General features: G+C 46.5%; 1 protein-coding gene across 8 annotated transcripts in view; it reads right to left on the bottom strand.

Annotated features, from left to right (window-relative positions):
- ANKDD1A (ankyrin repeat and death domain containing 1A) overlaps positions 1-20,726 on the bottom strand; it is a 59,002-nt gene that overhangs the window by 9,856 nt on the left and 28,420 nt on the right. For all 8 annotated transcript variants that reach the window (XM_058294343.2, XM_071214242.1, XM_058294341.2 and 5 more), the window contains exons 5-9: positions 10,627-10,731; positions 9,855-9,953; positions 7,254-7,352; positions 6,639-6,737; positions 3,849-3,947 (exon numbers count right to left, since the gene is read on the bottom strand). In XM_058294343.2, coding sequence (XP_058150326.1) covers positions 3,849-3,947; positions 6,639-6,737; positions 7,254-7,352; positions 9,855-9,953; positions 10,627-10,731 — 501 coding nt within the window. The remainder of the gene's footprint in view (positions 1-3,848; positions 3,948-6,638; positions 6,738-7,253; positions 7,353-9,854; positions 9,954-10,626; positions 10,732-20,726) is intronic.

Below are 20,726 nucleotides of genomic sequence, written 5' to 3'. Positions count from 1 at the left end.
GCTGGAAGCGTGTGTGTCCGGCCTGATCAGCCTAGCGGTGGCCTGAGGGACGCGCTCTGCATGTAGGCGGCTCACGGAGCTCTCCCACACATGGCTGCAGAGGGGCAGGCATGTCGTGCTGCTCAGCAAGGGGTTGCTGCTGGCTGCAGGACATGCAGTGCAGTGCCTGGGATGGCAAGGAAGCGGCTTCCTAGGCAAGAGGGGACATTTGGAACCAGGAAAACAGGGAAGTCCTAGAGCTACTTGAGCATGTCCAGGAAAAGGTGCATGGACAGAAAGGATCAGGGAAGGCCCTAAGCTGTTCTCTAAAATCGCTGTAAGGATAAGCTCTGAAAGAGATCCCCCCCCACAGGTTAATCTGCAAAGACTGGGAAAGGTGTTTTCTTTTTTTTTTTTTCCTTAGCTCCTGGCACTTGAGGAAAGCTCTTTTACAACACTAGCTGGATATAAGCTTAAGGGAAGATGCATCAGAGTCTAAATTCCAGCAGTAACACATTAAAATATCAAAATGTCCAGACCTCAACAAAAGATTACAAAATATAGAAAGAAACAGGAAACTATAGCCCAGGCAAAGGATATGATTAAAGAATTAGAAACCATCAATGAGGAGCACATGAAACAAAGTTTTTAAAAATAACTCTAATTTTGCTCAAAGAGCTAAAGGAAATAAGGAAAATGATAGATGAGAACAAAGAAAATATAGAAAGATGGAAATTATGAAAAGGAACCAAGCAGAGTTGAAGACCACAGTAATAGAAATTTTAAATTCCCTAAAGGGATGCAGCAGCAGATTGGAGCTGGCAGAAGGAAGAATCAGAGAACTTTCAGATTGAAATCATTCAGCCTAAGGAGCAGAAAGAGGAAAGAAAAGTGAATAGAGCCTGAGGAACTTGTGGGACACTATCAAGCATATCAGTATACACATTGTGGGAGTCCCAGAAGGAGAAGAAAGAAAGAGGCAGAGAGAAGATTCAAGGAAATAATGCCTGAAAACTTCCCAAATTTAACAAAAGACATGAATACACACATCCAAGATGTTCAACAAACAACAAACAAGATAAACCCAAATAGACTCATGCCATGGCCTATTAGAATCAACAGTCTTAATGCCTAAGATAAAGAAAGAATTCTGAAAGCTTCAAGAGAGAAGTTATGTGTCACATACAAGTGAGCCTCAATAAGATTGTGCCAATTTCTTATCAGAAACCATGAAGGCAAGATGGCAACGGGACAACATATTTAAAGTGCTGAAAGCAAAAAAACTGCCAACCAAGAATTCTATACCCAGCAAAACTGTCTTTCAAAAAATGAGGGAGAGATCAAGACATTCCTAGATAAACAAAAGCTGAGGGACTTTGTCACCGCTAGGCTGGCCCTACAAGAGATGCTAAAGAGAGTACTGCAGGTTGAAAGGAAAGGACACTAGACAATAGGTCAAAGCCACAGGAAGAAAAAAAGATCTTTGGTAAGAGTAATGATATGGGTAAATATAAATGCCAGGGAAGTATGTGGCTCAAGCAGTTGGACGCTGCCTACCACATAGGAGGTCCAGGGTTCAGTTCCCAGTGCCTCCTAAAGAAGATGAGAAAGACAGGGATCTGATGTGAGGGGCTGGCATGGTGAGCCGATGCAAGAAAGAGACACAAGGAGGAGACACAATGAGCAGGGGGCAGACAGGCTCAAGCAATTGGGCGCCTCCTTCCCACATGGGAGGTTCTGGATTCGGTTCTCAGTGCCTCCTAAAAAGAAGATGAGCAGACACAGCATACAACGAACAGACACAGAGAACAGACGGCAAGCACAAACAAAAATCTTTAAATATATATATATAAATGCCAGGACTACTGTATTTTTGGTTTGTAACTCCACTTTTTATTTCCTATAGGATCTAAAAGGCAAATGCATAAAATGTAATGATAAATCAGTGGTTTTAGACTCATAATATATATACATGTAATTCATGACAAGAACTGCATAAAGGTGGTGGAATGGTGGGGAATAGGAACATAGACTATGTATACTATTTAAGTTGGCATCAAAGCAAATGAGATCCTTATAGATTTAAAATATTCCATTTAAGCCCCATGGTAACTACAAAGAAAATATTGGAGAAAATGCAAGCTCACAGAGACAGAAATTAGAGTTGCCAGGGGCAGAGAGTGGGGAGAATGGGAATTAGGGCTTCTGTTTGAGGAAATGGGAAAGTTTTAGTAAAGAAAGGTGGTAAGGGTACCACAATATGGGGGATATAATTAATCCCACTGAATGGTACACTTAGGTGTGGTTGAGATGGGAAAGTTTATGATGTACATATGTTCCCACAATTATAAAAGAAGAAAAAAAGGATTGTCAAGAGACAATGACAGTTACTTGCAATAGATGATCCTGAATGAGCTCTAGCAAAGGAGGAGAAAAGACTGAAAGGGACATTACTAGGACTTATGAAAAAATTGGAGGGAAACGGACTTTGGCCCAGTGGTTAGGGCATCCGTCTACCATATGGGAGGTCCGCGGTTCAAACCCTGGGCCTCCTTGACCCGTGTGGAGCTGGCCATGCGCAGCGCTGATGCACGCAAGGAGTGCCGTGCCACGCAAGGGTGTCCCCCGCGTGGGGCAGCCCCACGCGCAAGGAGTGCGCCCGTGAGGAAAGCCGCCCAGCGTGAAAAGAGAGAGCAGCCTGCCCAGGAATGCGCCGCCCACACTTCCCGTGCCGCTGACGACAACAGAAGCGGACAAAAGAGACAAGACGCAGCAAATAGACACCAAGAACAGACAACCAGGGGAGGGGGGGAAATTAAATAAATAAATAAATCTTTAAAAAAAAAAAAAAAAAATTGGAATATAGACTGTAAGCTTTATATCAGTGTTAATTTCTTAAACTTAAGATGGTTACGTAAGTGAATATCCTTGCTCTTAGGAACTGCACATGGCAGTGTTAAGTGTTCAAGGTTGTCTGACATCAAAGTCTGTGCCTTAAGCATGAAGGTCGTACTGTCTCCTGGGTTCTAAATGTATCAAAATAGGACAAAAAAAAATTTTTTTGAGGGACAATTTGCATTTATTTGACATTTAATCTTTTTTTAAATTATTTTTTTAATTGTATTTCTTTCAAGATACATAGATCACAAAAAACGTTACATGAAAAAAATATGAGGCTCCCATACACCCCACACCCCACGCTCCCCACTCCTCCCACATCAACAACCTCCCCCATTCATTGCATCCAGCGAACACATTTTGGAGCGCTGCTGCACTGCGTGGATAATAGTTTACATTGTAAAAACAGGGCAAAATTTAACAAGAGGCCAATACAATCGGTAATTTAAAAGATCATTAGGGAAGTGGATTTGGCCCAATGGATAGGCATCTGCCTACCACATGGGGGGTCCAAAGTTCAAACCCGGGGCCTCCTGACCCGAGGGGAGCTGGCCATGCGCAGTGCTGATGCGCGCAGGGAGTGCTGCGCCACGCAGGGGTGTCCCCCGCGTAGGGGAGGCCCACGAGCAAGGAGTGCGCCCCGTAAGGAGAGCCGCCCAGCGCGAAGGAGGGAGCAGCCTGCCGAGGAATGGCGCCACCCACACGGAGAGCTGACACAGCAAGATGACACAACAGAAAGAAACACAGATTCGGGGCTGCTGACACAAGCGGACACAGAAGCACACACAGAGAGCAGACAGCTGGGGGGGTTGCAGGGGAGAGAAATAAATAAAAAATAAAAGACCATCAGTAAGACCCCACGGATGAATGAGTGGCCTGGAAGTGCCCGTCTCTCCCTGCTGCGCTATTTCAGCGCAGTCACCGGCACACTTTCTGAAGGGGATGCCCTGCAGTCCAGGCCCCACACCTACGTTATCAGCCACGTTGGTGCAGCCTCCCGCGCGGATGAGGATCCGGGCCACGTCCTCGGAACCACGAAGGGCAGCATAGTGAAGGCAGCTCAGCTTTTTCTAGAGGGGAAGAAGTAACAAGCAAAGTCATAAGGACGCCTCATAGTGGGGTATACAAAGCCCTGTGGAATTCGTTCTTCCACGAAGTCTCACCACCACCTGGGACTAGTATTCCCATAAAGCCTGAGGCTGGAGAAATCAATGACCTGCCCAGGCCCCGTGGCTAGGAAAATGAGCTCACAGGATCTCAGCCTTTCCTTTCCCTCACACCACAAACTCTGGAATACAGAGCAAAGCCTGCAAAATTCCTTGGCTGGTCACAGACCCTGAGGAGATGGTTTTCAATGAGCCACAAATAAAAAGTCTGTCAGTACAGGGCAAACAAACCCCACTTGGGGGAAGCAGATGTGGCTCAACTGATAGAGCCTCCGCCTACCACATAGGAGGTCCAGGGTTCAAACCCCGGGCCTCCTGGCCCCTGTGGTGAGCTGGCCCACGCACAGTGCTGCCACACGCAAGGAATGCCATGCCACACAGGGGTGTCCCCGTAGGGGAGCCCCACGTGCAATGAGTGCGCCCTGCAAGGAGAGCCGCCCCACACAAAAAAAAAGTAGCCTGCCCAGGAGTGGCACTGCACACAAGGAGAGCTGACGCAGCAAGATGATGCAACAAAAAGAGACAGATTCCTGGTGCTGCCAAGAATGCAAGCAGACACAGAAGAATACACAACAAATAGACACAAGGAACAGGCGGCGGGGGAAGAGAAATAAATAAATCTTAAAAAAAAAAAAAAAACCCACTCGGGCACACACTGTCTGCTGGAGCTGATCTCAGCATGTCCCAGGAGGAGCCTAGCCGGGCCAGAGCAGAGGACTTGCCCCACAGAACCTTCTTAGCACTCTTCCACGGCCCAACAAAGAGCTTGAAAACATCCCTCTCCACAAGCAGGCTCGGCTGGAGCTGCCGGGCCGGTGCAGGCCTGCCTGTGACTGGCAGCACAGGTCTGCGTGTGTAAGGGAGCAGCGCCGTGCACGCTTAGCCCTGACTGGACCATGCTCGGGCTCCAGCTAGTCCCTCAGGAGATAGCTCTGTACTTAAGGAGAACGATGCATACTAGAGAGAGGAACTCCAGCCTGTAGCCCCTGTGTGGCTAGAGCATCGTGTCTTTCCTCAGCACAAAGCCACGCTTCTTTTGGATCCCCTAGGCCTGGTACACACCCTCTCCCCCATACACCCAGGTCCCTTTAGCTTCTCCCTTTCCCCTCCTCTGCATGGGCCTCCGTCCCCTCGGGCTCTGACTGAGACAAGGTCTGTGGTTGGCTGAGGCAAGTGTGAACGGCTCAGGCAGGTGGGCCACCTCAGGGGCTGGGTGAGAAACTGGTGTAGAAGACACCAGAGCAGAGGCCTGCCGGCAGGAGTAGTTCCTCAACCCTCCAGGTGAGTTTTACAAGTAAGTATTTTGTGACTTTAAAGTATTATTCACATTTAGAGGAGTTTCATATTGATATTGAATTTACGTTTGTTATGTTGCAATGTATTTTCTGTCTGTCTCCTTTCTTTTTCTTCTTTTGTGTTAAATATTTTTAACCATTTAATTCCTGTTGTTATTTCTTTTAAAGATTTATTTATTTATTTATCCCCCCCACCCCAAGGCTGGTTTTGCTGTCTGTTCTCTGTGTCAATTCACTGTGCATTTTTCTGTGTCTGCTTATCTCCTTTTGTTGCATCATCTTGCTGCGTCAGCTCTCCGCACGCGCGGGTGAGGCTGCCTTCACAAGGAGGTCCTGGGACATGAACCCAGGGCCTCCCATATGGTAGACGGGAGCCCAATCGGTTGAGCCATGGCCGCTTCGCCCTGTTGGTTTTTTAAACTAGATTTTCACTATATTTAATTATTGTTATTAATAATAGTATTTTTGCTATAACGTTGAAATTTAGAACAAATAGGGAATTCCAGTCCTGATGCCACTCATCCAGTCAAGAAAGATTATCTGTCATTACTCTAAAAATTAAAAACAAAACTACCAACCAAAAAAAAAAACCCCAACTCCCTACCTTACGGAAAGGCCACAACCTGCCTCTCCAGGTCAGAGGGGAGATTCAGGGCAGACCTGAGGAACGCAGGGCGAGGCAGAGAAGAGACCCATCCAGGGCCACGGCCCAGGCCCCACCTCTGAGGGCTTGTCGTGGCCACAGCACAGGTGGGCCCCCTTGTCAGGGACCTCCCACCACTGGTCAGGGCAAGCCTAATGGGCTGTGAGTTCTGAGTCAGGTCAGGAAAATAGACTATTGAGACTCCACTTTGCTTCTTACCCACTGCGTGAACCTGGGAAAGTCACTGAACCTCTTTAAGCTTCAGTTTCCTCATCTGTAAATTGGGGTAAATTTTTCTGAAGAAAAGGTATGAAGGGGCTTTGCGAATGACCAAGTGTCCAATAAGAAGACACTAAGAGGGGTTGGGCCCCTAGTATATTCAGGGCACTGTATGAGATAGTTATTCCTCACAGCAATGTGAAAAAATAAGTCTATACGAACCCCATTGTATACCTGGGAAACAAGGCTCAGAGAGGTTAAGTAACTTGCCGGAGGTCACGGAGCTCAGCCGTGGAGAAGCATGGGCCCAACCGGGCCTGCTGCCTCCCAGCCTCTATGCACGCAGCGCTCGGGAACCACTGTGCCTGTCACTGCTGATACAGTCACGGCTTGGCGGCCGCGGGCAGCCAGCGGTCGGTGGTGGGGAGGCCCGGCTACCTGGGTGAGGGCGTTCACGCTGCTCCCGGCGCCGAGGAGGAGCTGCACGCAGTCGGGGTGCACCCCTTCAGCGGCCGCGTGCAGGGCAGTCAGACCCCCCTGAAACACACGGGGAGGGACGAGGACGCTGGGGAGGCTGAGGGCGCACCCGAGAGGGGAGGACGCCCCGGCCCCAAGGTCTTTGAGCCCCCACGGCCCAGCTGCGGAGGACGATGGCCTTGGTGTCTGCGGTCCCCTGAGCCCCGCACCTAGTGTCCCTCTTTGTGGAGCATGCGCTGCACCCCTCCGGCTCGCCCCCCAAGCGTCTCACACCTGCTCTCCATCGCTTCCCTGGGACGCCGGGATGCCTCCCTGGCCACCCCGGCCACGGCGACTTCTCCCTTCTTTGACCGCACGCTGTGCGTGTCTCTTCTCCGTAACGCCTCCTGCCTAATGCCCCCACCAGCCTGCTTGGCTTTCCTGGGGGGCTGCTGGCCTGAGGACACATCCTCCACGTCCTGGCTGGGGCCCTGCGGCAGGGGGGTGGCCGACTGGCTCCGCGGGGGGGGGGGGGGGGGGGGGGGGGGTGCATGCCGCTGCATCCCCAGGCCGCCCCGGGGCAGGGTGGGGACTCACCGCGTTCTGCTCCTCCAGGTCCAGCCCCATGTCCACCAGCCGCTGCAGCACGGCCCCGTGGCCCCGGGCGGCAGCCAGGTGAAGCGCCGTGTTCCCCTCCTGCAGGCAGAAGGGCTCCTGGGGGGCCGCGGACCGCAGAGCCCCAGAATCCCAGGCCCGAGCAGGCCCTGAGGACCGCGGAAGCTGCCCCCTTCTTTTACGGACTCGGAAACGGAAGCCCAGAGAGGGGAAGTGACGTGCCTGGGGTCACAGAGCAAGTCCCTGTCAAACTGCCACAACTGACTCTGGGCCACCCTGCCCTGAGAACTGTGCCCCAAAGCCACAGCCAGGGGCACTTTCGAGGGTCCTGTTTTGGTCTCACATTCCTGGAGAATCTTCTTAAACAAACAAACAAAAAAACTGTTTTCCACATTCTTGCCTAAAGCCAGTCCCTCCTGGGGACCCCAGATCTACCTCAACTCACTGCTTCCAGTAACTCCCCAGGGCTCTGGTGAATTCTACCACACACTTAAGGAAGAAATAGCAATACTACATAAACATTTTTCAGAAAACAAAGTAGGAGGGAAAAACTTTCCAACTCATTTTATGAAGCTGACATAACCCAGATAAGCAAAACCTGACGAAAACATCACAGAAAAGTAACTTGCCCACGGCATCTCAGCTAGAAAGTGGCGGACCCAGGATTCGAACCCATATCCATCTAACTTCTTTCCTCCACCCTGGCCTGTCTCATCACCTTCCTGAGGAGGGAGTCAAAACATTCACATTCAGGTACGAATCTCTGAAGAGTCTAAGGAAGATCTGAACATACACCAAAGCCAAAGCAGTGCTTAAAATACTGAAAAAGATGACTGTCAAAATTTATATCCACACATAGAGAAATAAAATAGCTGTACCACCTTGTGAGAGCAAAGATGAAGCATTTAACTTCCCTTTATGATCATCATATTATATTAATAAATTAAAATGAAGTTAAACCCGCCCCTCGCAGCTTTGTTTGCTCCTCTCCTCCCGCCTCTCCTCGTACAGGGCAGGCCTAGTCAGCTCGCTGTGGTGAGCAAGGACACAGCTGGGGAAAACGTGGCCATGGTCTGAAGTCGGTGTTCAAAGAGACAAGAAGGAGGCAGGTGAACAGCAGGGGCTGACCCGTGCCCCAGCCTGCAGCGTACCGGGACAGAGCAGGGTTTTCTCCTTCCTTCTGGGCTATCAATATCCACGCCCTGCCCTTTGAAGCTGCAGGGGGCACGGACCCCAGCAGGGCACTGAGCAGGATGCTTAGAGGCTGAGAGCTGGGCGGAAGGCGGCCTTGGCCTTGGGCCCGGTGCCCCTCCAGCTGGGGGGATGCCCAGCATCTCCACCTTTCTGAGGCCTTGTCACATCTTCTCGCTGTTCCAAGTGGAATCGTTCACTCTCTCAGGGTTCTCGAATTCTTCCAACCATTACAGCCCCTGTGGTGGGATTCAGACCCCCTGAACATTACTAATCTGAAAATCAGCATGTGTCTGCAACTTCAAAGGCTGCTTTTAAAAATTTCTGATTGCAAGATTCTGGATAAGTTTATGAGAGCTGGACTTTTCCTCACTTTCTACTTTCGGTGTCCCTGCTCTGCTGGGGCCTTACGTACATTTTTTTGCCTCCTTGATCCTCAAGACCCTGACTCAGCCTTTCTGTCCCCAAGAAGATGAGTGTGGATGGATTCAGCACAGACCCCAAGGGGTCAGTGCCCAAGGAGGGGTCAGCCTGGGGAGGGGAGGTGCACAGGGCTAGGCATCAGGATACCGATCGCAAACCCAGTTCTACCTTCGTCTTGCTGCACGACCTTGGCTAAAGCAGCCCCCTCCGTAGACCTCAGTTTCCCCATCTGTCAAATGAGGAGGTAGAACTAGCTCCTGATGAAGATGGCTTCCGGTTCTAAGAGCCTATGGTGCTCCACATAAAACACTGGTTTGTGAGCTCTCTGATCAACAAAACCCCCTCTATCCTGGCCAAGCGCATCATCAGATGATGAATGATGGAGTTCATCCTTTTATCAGAAGCATTGTTTAGAATTTGCTGCAACATATTTTGCCCACTGATTTGCAATGGCCCATTGACATGGGTCATTCTCAGATTGGTGAAATCCTGCTCAAAAACTCTCCACTCTAAATGAACTGCTTCCTCCTTGGTGCCCCATCCTATTTTTGCCCTATCCACAGTAAAATGCTAAAATACAAAGAAAGCAAATACCACTAGATGTGTGGCTACCGTCCCCCTAACCCTGCCCCCAGCAACAGACATCCCCAATAGAATAGCAACCCTGCTCACCCCACTCCAGGCCCCTACCACCCCCCAATCAGACTGGCCATGCCTGCTCCCCTCCCTGGACCACAGCTCTTTTACTAAGATCCTGGCGCCGAGTTCCTTGAGTAAGAAACTATGTCTTGGGCACCAAGAGCACAGGGCTGGCCCGTGGCGGGTGCCCGTAAAATGCTTGCTGGAGGAGCACAAGACGTACTCTGGCCTTTGGGCCACCTGCCCCCTCCAGACAGCTGGACTCAGGGGCAGGCACAGGTGAGGTACCAGGACCGGAAGTTGGCAGGGCCCCACGGTCACCGCCGGTACCTTGTCTTTGACACTGCGGTCGCAGCCCGAGCCCACAAGGAGGTCCAGAGCATCCAGCTGCCCATGCTCGGCGGCCAGGTGAAACGCCGTCCTTCCTAGCTGGCAGAGCAGAAGAAGGAGAGAGAATCTTCCACGCCCCGGCAGTGTGCCCGCCCCGCCCTGCCCGCCTGGCACCTGCTTCTCCAGCCACCCTGGGCCATGCTGCAATGGCCTCTCCAGCCCCAGCCACTCTCCCCTCTCCACACACTCCACCTGGAAAGCCCAGATTCAACCTTTGGAAAAGCCACTTGCTGGGGCCCCTCTGCCGTTAACCGGTCAAATCCTTCAGTGACTGCCTGCTGCCTGCTGAAAAATCTGAGGCCTGGAGGCTGCGGCCAAGAACTTCATGAGGGGTCCCAAGATGCCCACTGATCTATATCACTCGCGAAGGGCCCTTTCCACCTCTAAAGCTCTGGCGATGCTCTCCTCTCCACTTGGATTGCCACCCTGTCCCCCTGCCCCCCGCCCCAGCTTCCCAACCTTACCAAAGCCCAGTCAGTCACCAAAAGCCCCCTCCTCCAGGAAGGAGCAGCAGCGGCCCCTTCTCTGAAGCTGTCTGGTTCTGGGTCAGGACCTCTTGGAGGGACCTGACCGTGCTCCACCTATGTCCTACTCACACGTACCCACCGCCACTTCCCAACCAGGAGCTCCCCGGGGCAGGGCCCATAGCTCAAAGGACGCAGTCAAGGGTGCAGTCAGCCCAGGGGGGAGGACAAACAGGCAGGGCTCTCACCTTGTCGGCGTGGTCCAGGGCCACGTCCTCCAGGTCCTCCATGATGAACGCCAGCACCGGTACATGGCCTTTTTGGGCTGCGCAGTGCAGCAGGGTCAGGCCGTCCTGGAAACAAGCCCAGAGTGGCCCCTGCGTCCGGGCAGGCTGGGCCCGAGAACGCAGCTTCCCCAGGAAACACTATCCATGGTGAGGGGGTCCCTGGAATAACCACAGGAGCCCACTTAGCCTCACGAGGGCTGGTGGGAGTCGGGACAGCAGGGTTCAAACCCCAGCTCTGCCACAAAGTGTGGTCTTGGGCGAGTAACTGCCACATCTCTGAGCTTCCATTTTCTCAAAGGTCAAATTAGGATAATAATCCCCCTCTACCTCCGGGGGTGGTTGAGAGGTTGGAACGGTTCCTAATTTAGGAACTGAAAAGTGGTTCGAATATGTAAGACAAGGTCATATGCACTAGCAGTGCCAGCACATCCACCGAGCAGTGCATGCCGGTATCTGCCTGCCCTGCCGCAGCCGCAAGGGAGGAGGTGACTAAGGGCCTAGTGTGTGTCCCTAGGGGCTGAACTCTCGACCGCCCAGCAGGGGAGGGAGGACTGAGCGCAGAGGTGCTGCAGGGTCTGGGGGTGGTGAAAGTGAGGCACGGACTTTGTCTCTTGGCCCCAGAGGCAGTATTTCGGGGAAGGAGGTTTACAAAGCCTGTTTATGACAGGAGTTTCTGCCCTTCGCCTTGTGCGACTTTCAATTGTTTGGAGCACTGTTTTGCAAACAGTAGATTGCAACTATCAAGGGGTGGTAAAACCAATAGAATAATGTTCCCTATCTTGATAGTGATTTGGGTTACACAGTAGTATGCATTTGTCATAAATCTTGGTGAATGCAAACTTAAGATTTGTGCATTTCATTGTAGGTAAACAAACTGAACTCTAGCTAAGAATATGCATGCTGAAGTATTTAGAGGAAGGTACACTGATGTCTACAATCTACTGTGAAATGTATCCAAAATATATAAAGAACTCTAAAATCTAATTAAGAAAACAAACAATCCAATTTAAAAATTATTTGCACAGACAACCAGCAAGATGGCGGTGGAGTAAGGAGCGCTTAGAGTCAGCTCCTGCTACAGGGCAGTTAGTAAACACCCAGAACTCTCTGGAGCTCGCTGAAGCACCTGTTTGGGGGCTCCAGGAGGCCAGAAAGGCATCCTGCAACATCCTTGGAGGAATGGAAGGAGGGGGCTGCCCATCTGCAGAGAAGAGTCATAAGTAGAGCACTCCATGCCCCAGAGGCTGATGCCCATCCTCCACTGGGGGCAAAGCTGCCTCTGGAGCTGTTACTGCGGTTGGAATTGAAAGCTCCATTTCCCCAAAATGGGGAAAGAAGAGACGGTGGGGCACCAACTTCAGCTACTGATGAGTAAATTCAGCAGGCTAAAGTAAAATCCTGAGAACAGCTGAAGTCAGAAGGAGGCCGGTAGCTGCCATCTTAACTCCATGCCTGGCATGGGGGGAACCGGGATGGACTGAAGATCCCAGTGCTGGTAGGGACTGGCTTCTTTCCATCCAGGTCAGATTGCAGCTCTAGCCCAGCGCTACCTCCAGCAGGAAGGAAGCTGTGGGACCTGCGCCAGCCTCTCTGGGCAATTGACAGCCAAGCTGCGGAGGCCAGTGATCATCCTACTCTGGCAGCGAAGGCACCCCAGGAGCTGTTCTGTGGCTGGAATTGGAAGTTCCATTTCCCAAAAACAGGGGAAGAAGAGACGGTTGGCTGCTGATTTCAGCTACTGATTGGTAGACTCGGATGGCTACGGAATAACCTTAGGAACAGCTGGGGAGTGAATCTGTCTGATTCGGAAAAAGGCTGGTGGCTGCCATTTTGACTCTGCCCCAGGCTGAGGGGAAGCCGGAACCAAAAATCACAGTGATGGTAGGAACCTGTTTCTTTCACCCAGATTGGCCTGCAGCCCTACACCAGCCTTCAGCCCCACCTCTGGCAGGGAGGAGGCTGGTGGGCCCTACAACAGTCTAACCAGGTAACTGCGGGTACCTTTGGCTGGCAGAAACTGAATAATTGGAAGTCTACCAGGGCAACCGCGGTCATCTTGGACCCACACTGCACAGATTGCTGCCCACACCTGCAGTTCCATCCCTGCCCCAGGCAGGAAAGAAAGGGGCATGAAGCTTCATCAGTCTCTCTGGGAAACCACAGTCTAGGCCTGCATGACGTGGATTATTCCACACAGCTGTGACTCTATCCCTACCTCTGGCAAAAGAGAATGTTGGGAGAAGCTTCACTGGACAACGAGGGCAGCTTGAGCCTCCACAGCTTATAGCACCAATTACATCCTTGGCTCCTACTGCACAACCAGCAAGGGAGAAAGGGCAGGAAACCCTAAACTAAAGAGAAAAATTGCACCCAGAATAAATACTCTAGTAAGTCAGATGCCCAAGACATCTACAAAAAATTATAATCCACGTCAAGAAACAGGAATACATGGCTCAGTTAAAGGAACAAGATAAGCCTCCAGATGATGTAAAGGAGTTGAGACAACTAATCATAGATGTTCAAACAAATCTCCTTAATAAATTCAATGAGCTGGCAGGAAACAGTTTGGTAGTTCCCAAAAGGTTAAATAGACTTTTTATATGACAATTCTACTCTAAGAAAATGAAAACATGTCCACATAAAAACTTGTACACAAATGTTCATAGAAGCATTATTCATTCTAAATACAAAGGGGAAGCAACCCAAATTCCATCAACTGATGAATGGATAAAGTGTGGTATATTCATATGTTGGGAAAATTATTCAGCTATAAAAAGGAAGTTAAGTACTAATACATGCTACCACATGGTTGAACCTTGAAAGCATTATGCTAAGTGAAGGAAGCCAAACAAAAAGTCCATATATTTTATGATTCCAATTATATGAAATGCCAGAATAGGCAAATCCATAGAGATAGGAAGTAGAGTTCATTGTTGACAGGGTCTGGAAGTGGGGAATGGAATGTGGAGTGACAGGACTTTTTTCCAGGATGATTAATATATTCTAAAATTATGTAGTGGTGATAGTTGTACAACTCAATGAATATGCTAAAAACCATTGAATATGTATATTTTAAAAGGGTGAATTTTATGACATATAAATTATATTTCAATAAAGATGTTTTAAAAATATATATATGCCCACTTAAGGATGTACAAAGTACTGTGTTCAAAAATTACTTGGAGAAGTTTTAATATGAAAGAAAAAACAAAAAACAAGAATAACTTGGGGGAAACGGATGTGGTTCAAGCAATTAAGGTCCCACTTATCACATGGGAGGTCACAGTTTCGGTTTCCAGTGCCTCCTAGAGAGGATGAGCAAGACAGTGAGCTGGCATGACAGGCAGGCATAGCAAGCTGATGCACCAAGATGACACAACAAAGAGACACAAAGAGGAAAGACAACGAGAGACACAACAAAGCATGGAACTGAGGTGGCTCAAGAGATTGAGTGTCTCTCTCCCATATGGGAGGTCCCAGGATCAGTTTCTGGTGCCTCCTAAAGAGAAGAGCAGACTCAGAGAGCTTGTAGCAAATGGGCACAGAAACCAGACAGCAAGCACAAACAATGAAGGGGGAGGGAAGTAAATAAGTAAAATAAATGTTTAAAGAAAAAAATAAATAAATAAAAATAAATTCAATGAGATGGCTAAAAAGATTAAGGATATTAAGAAGACACTGGATGAGCACAAAGAAGAATTTAAAAGCATACATAGAAAAATAGCAGATCTTATGGGAATGAAAGGTACAATCAATGAAATTAAAAAAAACATTGGAATCATAATAGCAGATTTGAGGAGGCAGAAGAAAAGATTGGCAAGTTTGAAGAAATGGCCTCTGAAAGTGAACATACAAAAGAACAGATGAAGAAAAGAATGGAAAAAATTGAACAAGGTCTCAGGGAACTAAATGACAGCAAAAGGCATGCAAACATACGTGTTATGGGTGTCCCATAAGGAGAAGAAAAGGGAAAAGGGGCAGAAGGAATATTTGAAGAAATAATGCTAGAAAATTTCCCAACCCTCTTGAAGAACATAGATATCCATGTCCAAGAAGCACAGTGTACTTCCATCAATAAAATCTGAATAGACCAAGTCCAAGACACATACTAATCAGAACATCAACTGCCAAAGATAAAGAGAATTCTGAGAACAGCAAGAGAAAAGCAATGCATAACATATAAGGGATACCCAATAAGATTAAGTGCTGATTTATCACCAGAAACCATGGAGGCAAGAAGACAGTGGTATGATATATTTAAGATACTACAAGTGAAAAACTTCCAGCCAAGAATTTTATATCCAGCAAGACTGTCTTTCAAAACTGAGGGCAAGATTAGAATATTCACAGATAAACAGAAACTGAGAAAATTTGTAAGCAAGAGACCAGATTTTCAGGAAATACTGAAATTTTCACTGCTAGAGCCTGAAAAGAAAGGACAAGAGAGAAAAGCCTGGAAGAGAGTCTAGAAATGAAGATTATATCAATAAAAGTAACTAAAAGTGGGGAACTGGACTTTAGCCCAGTGGTTAGGGCATCCGTCTACCATATGGGAGGTCCGCGGTTCAAACCCCGGGCCTCCTTGACCCGTGTGGATCTGGCCATGCGCAGCGCTGATGCGCGCAAGGAGTGCCGTGCCACGCAAGGGTGTCCCCCGTGTGGGGGAGCCCCACGCACAAGGAGTACACCCCATAAGGAGAGCCGCCCAGCGTGAAAAGAAAGAGCAGCCTGCCCAGGAATGGCGCCGCCCACACTTCCGTGCCGCTGACGACAACAGAAGCAGACAAAGAAACAAGACGCAGCAAATAGACACCAAGAACAGACAACCGGGGGGGGGGGGGGGGGGGAATTAAATAAATAAATAAGTCTTTAAAAAAAAAAAAGTAACTAAAAGTGTCAAAAGAGTGATGAAAATAAAATATGACTGATAAAACTCAAATAGTCAGGAATAAACTTAAACAACAATGTAAAGCATTTGTATTCAGAAAACTGCAACCAAATGTTAAAAGAAATCAAAAAAGGTCTAAATAACTGGAAGAACATTTCGTGCTCATGGATTGAAAGACTAAATATCATTAAGATGTCAGTTCTACTCAGATTGATATACAGATTCAATGCAACCCTGATAAAAATTCTACCAGCATTTAAGAAAAAAAAGAAAACATGATTATCAAATTTATTTGGAAGGGTAAGGGGTCCTGAATAACCAGAAACATCATAAAAAGGAAAAGTGAACCCTTATCTCCGGACTTTAAATCATATTACATAGCTATAGTGGTAAAAACAGCATGGTACTGGCATAAAGACAGACACATAGACCAATGGAACCTAACTGATGGTTCAGAAACAGACCCTCACATGTATGGTCAAGTGATTTTTCACTAGCCTGGCAAACCCACACAGCTCAGGCAGAACAGTCCATTCAGCAAAATGGTGCTGAAAGAATCGGATATCATAGCTGTAAGAAATAAAGAGGACCCCTATCTCACATCTTATCCAAAAATTAACTCAAAATGGATAAAAAATCTAAAAATGAAAGCAAGAACCATAAAACTTCTAGAAGAAATTTTAGGAAAATACCTTCAAGACCTGGTGATAGGTGGTTGATTCTTAAAGGAAATGGACTACTGATGTTTAATGTGTGTAGAAGTTTTAACTAGCTTTTCTGTAAAAGTGTGGAAATGTATAGCATGGATAATAACAAATAGTGAGTAATAGATAGTTTATAAATGGGGATGTGGCTGAAAATGGTAGTCTAGGTATATAAATGCCAATTGACAGAATCTAGGAACTGAAAATCACAGAAAACCAAGAGGTGGATGAGAACTGTGGTATGGATTCAAGAGTGTCCTTTGTGAGCTAGAGCAAATGTACATCACTACTGCAGGGTGTTGGGAACACGTGAAAAAAATACAACTGGAGTGACCTATGGACTCTGGTTAGTAGTAATAATATTCTTGCTTCTACACCAAAGATGTACTGTGTTGATAATGGGGCAGTATGGAAAATGTGAGCCAAATGTATACTATGGACATGGTAACAATCAGATGATATTATCTTATCTGTAACCAATGTACCACCACAACGTGGTGTGTTGGTAGAGAGGTATTATTGGGGAATTCTGCACATGTGCATGATTGTTTTATAAGTTTACAACTTCTGTCATAAAAAATATATTTAAAAAATAATAATAGGGTGGGTTGGGGAGAAAATACCCCAAATGTAAGATAAGGACTATAATTAGTAGTAAGATTTTGACAATATTCTTTCATAATTTGTAACAAATGTCTCATGGCAATGCAAGGTGTTGATGGAGGGTTGATGTATGGGACCCCTGCATGATCTGATGCATGTTGCTTTATAAATTCACAACTTTTACTATACACTTAATTGTTTATGTATGTTCATATATAAATGGTATAAAGATAATAATAGGGTTGGTTGGAGGGAAAATACTTTGGTTAGTAATAATATTTTGACAATGCTCTTTAATCACTAGTTTAAAAAGTTTAACAACAATGTAAGGTGTTGGTGGTAGGGTGAGTTATAAGAGTCCTGTATGACTGGAAGCGGGAGGAGTGCATCCAGTACCCATATGGAATCTAAGCCCTCACTTGACATAGATGTGCAATGGACACAACCAATCCAATGTCCACAGAGAAAATGTGGAATGGGTGTGGGAACGGTAGCCATGGTGGCTGCTGCGTGTGGGGAACGGGAGGAAGAGATGAGATGTGGAGGCGTTTTCGGGACGTGGAGTTGTCCTGGATAGTGCTTCACGGACAATTACGGGACATTATAGATCCCCCCAGGGCCCACTGGATGGAACGTGAGAGAGTCTGGGCTATGATGTGGACCATTGACTATGGGGTGCAGTGATGCTCAGAGATGAACTTACCAGGTGCAATGGATGTGTCATGATGATGGGAGAGAGTGTTGCTGTGGGGGGAGTGGGGGGCGGGGGCGGTGGGGTTGAATGGGACCTCATATTTTTCATAATGTAATTTAAAAAAATAAATAAATAAATAATAAAAAAAAAAGAGTCCTGTATGATGTTATATATGTGTTTTGTAAGTTCACAACTATTACCATACACTTATTGTTTATGCATGTTTGTGTATGGGTGATATATTTCAATAAATTAATTAAAAATATATATATAAGGGATTTTCCCCCCCCAAAAAAAAAAGTTATTTGCACAGATACCAAAGAAGATATACAGGAAAATATAGAGAGGCGGGGCAAGATGGCATCTGAGTGCACCTCATAATCTCTCCTGCAAAGAAGCAGCTGAGTAGGGTTGGAGTCCTGCTGGGCCAGGCTGTTTCGGGTGCTTGCAGGGCAGGAGGTGTCTGGACATCAATTTAATGGGACGGTGACAGAGGAGATTCTTGCAAGAGTGAACTCACCCAGCAACAAGAAAATAGAGTAAGAAGAACAAAATGACAAAGAGAAGACATAACACTTATGAACGAACAACAACTAATTAATCCCCAAGACTAGACAAAGAAGCTAAGGAACTGATTAAACCCGTCAAGATAAAATGATGACCAGACAGCAACAAAAAACTACAAACCAAACCAATAATCAGGAAAACATGGCTGAATCCAATCAACAAAATAAAAACCAGGAAGGGGAGCAGAACATCGGACAAGTAATTAAAGATCTCAAATCATATATTAGAGACCAACTTAATGAAGTAAAGGAAGAGATTAACAATATGAAGAAAACACTTGGAGAGGAAATTGCAGACATACGCAAAAAGATAACAGATATGATGGGGATGAACACCACAGTTCAAGAAATCAAAAATACACTCGCAGCAAATAGCAGCAGATTAGAAGAGGCAGAGGAGAGAATTAGTGACATGGAAGATAGTACATCTGAAATCAAACAGATAGAACTGATAGATAAAAAGATAGAAAAAATCCAGCTAGGACTTAGGGACCTGAATGATGATGCAAAACGCACAAACATACGTATTATAGGCATCCCAGAAGGAGAAGAGAAGGGAAAGGGGACAGAAGGGATGTTGGAGGAAATAATGGCTGAAAACTTCCCAAATCTACTGAGAGAAATGGATGCACATGTCCAGGAAGCACAACGCACCCCAAACACCATAAATCCCAACAGGCCCACCCCAAGACATATACTTGTCAAATTATCCAATGCTCAAGACAAAGAGAAAATTCTAAAAGCAGCAAGAGAAAAGAAAACCATCACATACAAGGGAGGCTCCATAAGATTAAGTGCTGATTTCTCATCTGAAACCATGGAGGCAAGAAGGCAGTGGTATGATATAGTCAAGGAACTAAAAGAAAAAAATTTCCAACCAAGAATACTCTAGCCAGCTAAATTAGCATTCAAAAATGATGGAGAGTACAAAATATTCACAAATAAACACAATCTAAGAGAGGATGCCAACAAGAACCCTGCCCTTCAAGAAATACTAAAGGGAGTTCTGCAGGAAGAAAGAAAAAAACAGGAGAGGCAGAGTTGGAGGAGAGTGTAAGAGCAACAAAAAAAGACAAAAAGAGAAGGAAAAAAAACAAACAAAATATGACAAACACAAGTCCAAAAAAATATGGCTAACATAAATAATTCCTTGAAAGTAATAACACTGAATGTCATTAGATTAAACTCGCCTGTCAAAAGATTCAGACTGGGAGACTGGATAAGGAAATAAGATACATCTATATGCTGTCTACAAGAAACACATCTTAGACCCAGGGATGCATGGAGGTTGAAAGTGAATGGTTGGAAAACAATCTTACAAGCAAACAATAACTAAAAAAAGGCAGGAGTAGCTATATTAATATCAGACAAAATAAACTTTAAATGTGAAACAATTGTGAGAGACAAAGAAGGATACTACCTATTAGTGAAAGGGACAATCTTTCAAGGAGAACAAACAATCATAAATATTTATGCTCCTAACAAGGGCACCTCCAAATATGTGAGGCAAACACTGGAAAAACTAAGTGAAAGAATAGATGCCTCTACAATTATAGTGGGAGATTTTAATACACCACTATCAACTTTGGACAGAACATCTCAAAAGAGAATAATAAAGAAATAAAAACTTTGAACAGTGTATTAGAGGAGCTGGATCTAATAGACATATACAGATCATTACACCTGAATACAGCAGGATATACATTTTCCTCAAGTGCACATGGATCATTCTCCAAGATAGACCATATGTTAGGTAACAAAGAAAGGCTCAATGAATTTAGAAAGATCAAAATCATACAAAATAATATCTCTGACCATAGCAGAGTGAAGCTGGAAATCTGCAAGGGCCAGAGGCCCAGATTTCACACCAAGATATGGAAATTAAACAGCACACTCTTAGAAAAACAGTGGGTCGGGAAACGGACTTTGGCCCAGTGGTTAGGGCGTCCGTCTACCACATGGGAGGCCCGCGGTTCAAGCCCCGGGCCTCCTTGACCCGTGTGGAGCTGGCATGCAGTGCTGATGCGCGCAAGGAGTGCCGCGCCACGCAGGGTGTCCCCCGCGTAGGGGAGCCCCACGCGCAAGGAGTACACCCATAAGGAGAGCCGCCCAGCACGAAGGAGGGAGCAGCCTGCCCAGGAATGGCGCCGCCCACACTTCCCGTGCCGCTGCCGACAACAGAAGCGGACAAAGAAACAAGAAACAAGATGCAGCAAAAAGACACAGAAAACAGACAACCGGGGGAGGGGAGGGGAAATAAATAAAAAATAAATAAATCTTTAAAAAAAAAACAAAAAAAACAAAAAAAAATAGTGGGTCAAAGAGGAAATCTCAAAAGAAATTAATAACTACCTTGAAACTAATGAAAATGATAACACAACATACCAAAACTTATGGGATGCAGCAAAAGCAGTACTGAGAGGGAAATTTATCACCATAAATTCATACATCAAAAAAGAAAGAGCCAAAATTGAAGAACTAACTGCACATTTGGAGGAATTAGTAAAAAAACAACAACAAAGTAACCCCACAGGAAGAAGAAAGAAAGAACAAAGAGAAGAGAAGAACTAAATGAAATAGAAAATAAGAAATCACTTGAAAAGATA

The sequence above is a fragment of the Dasypus novemcinctus genome, chromosome 3 (assembly GCF_030445035.2).
Source record: "Dasypus novemcinctus isolate mDasNov1 chromosome 3, mDasNov1.1.hap2, whole genome shotgun sequence".
NCBI lineage: Eukaryota > Metazoa > Chordata > Mammalia > Cingulata > Dasypodidae > Dasypus > Dasypus novemcinctus.
The sequence above is the reverse complement of the archived record's forward strand: the minus strand, read 5'-3'. Positions and strand labels throughout refer to the sequence as shown.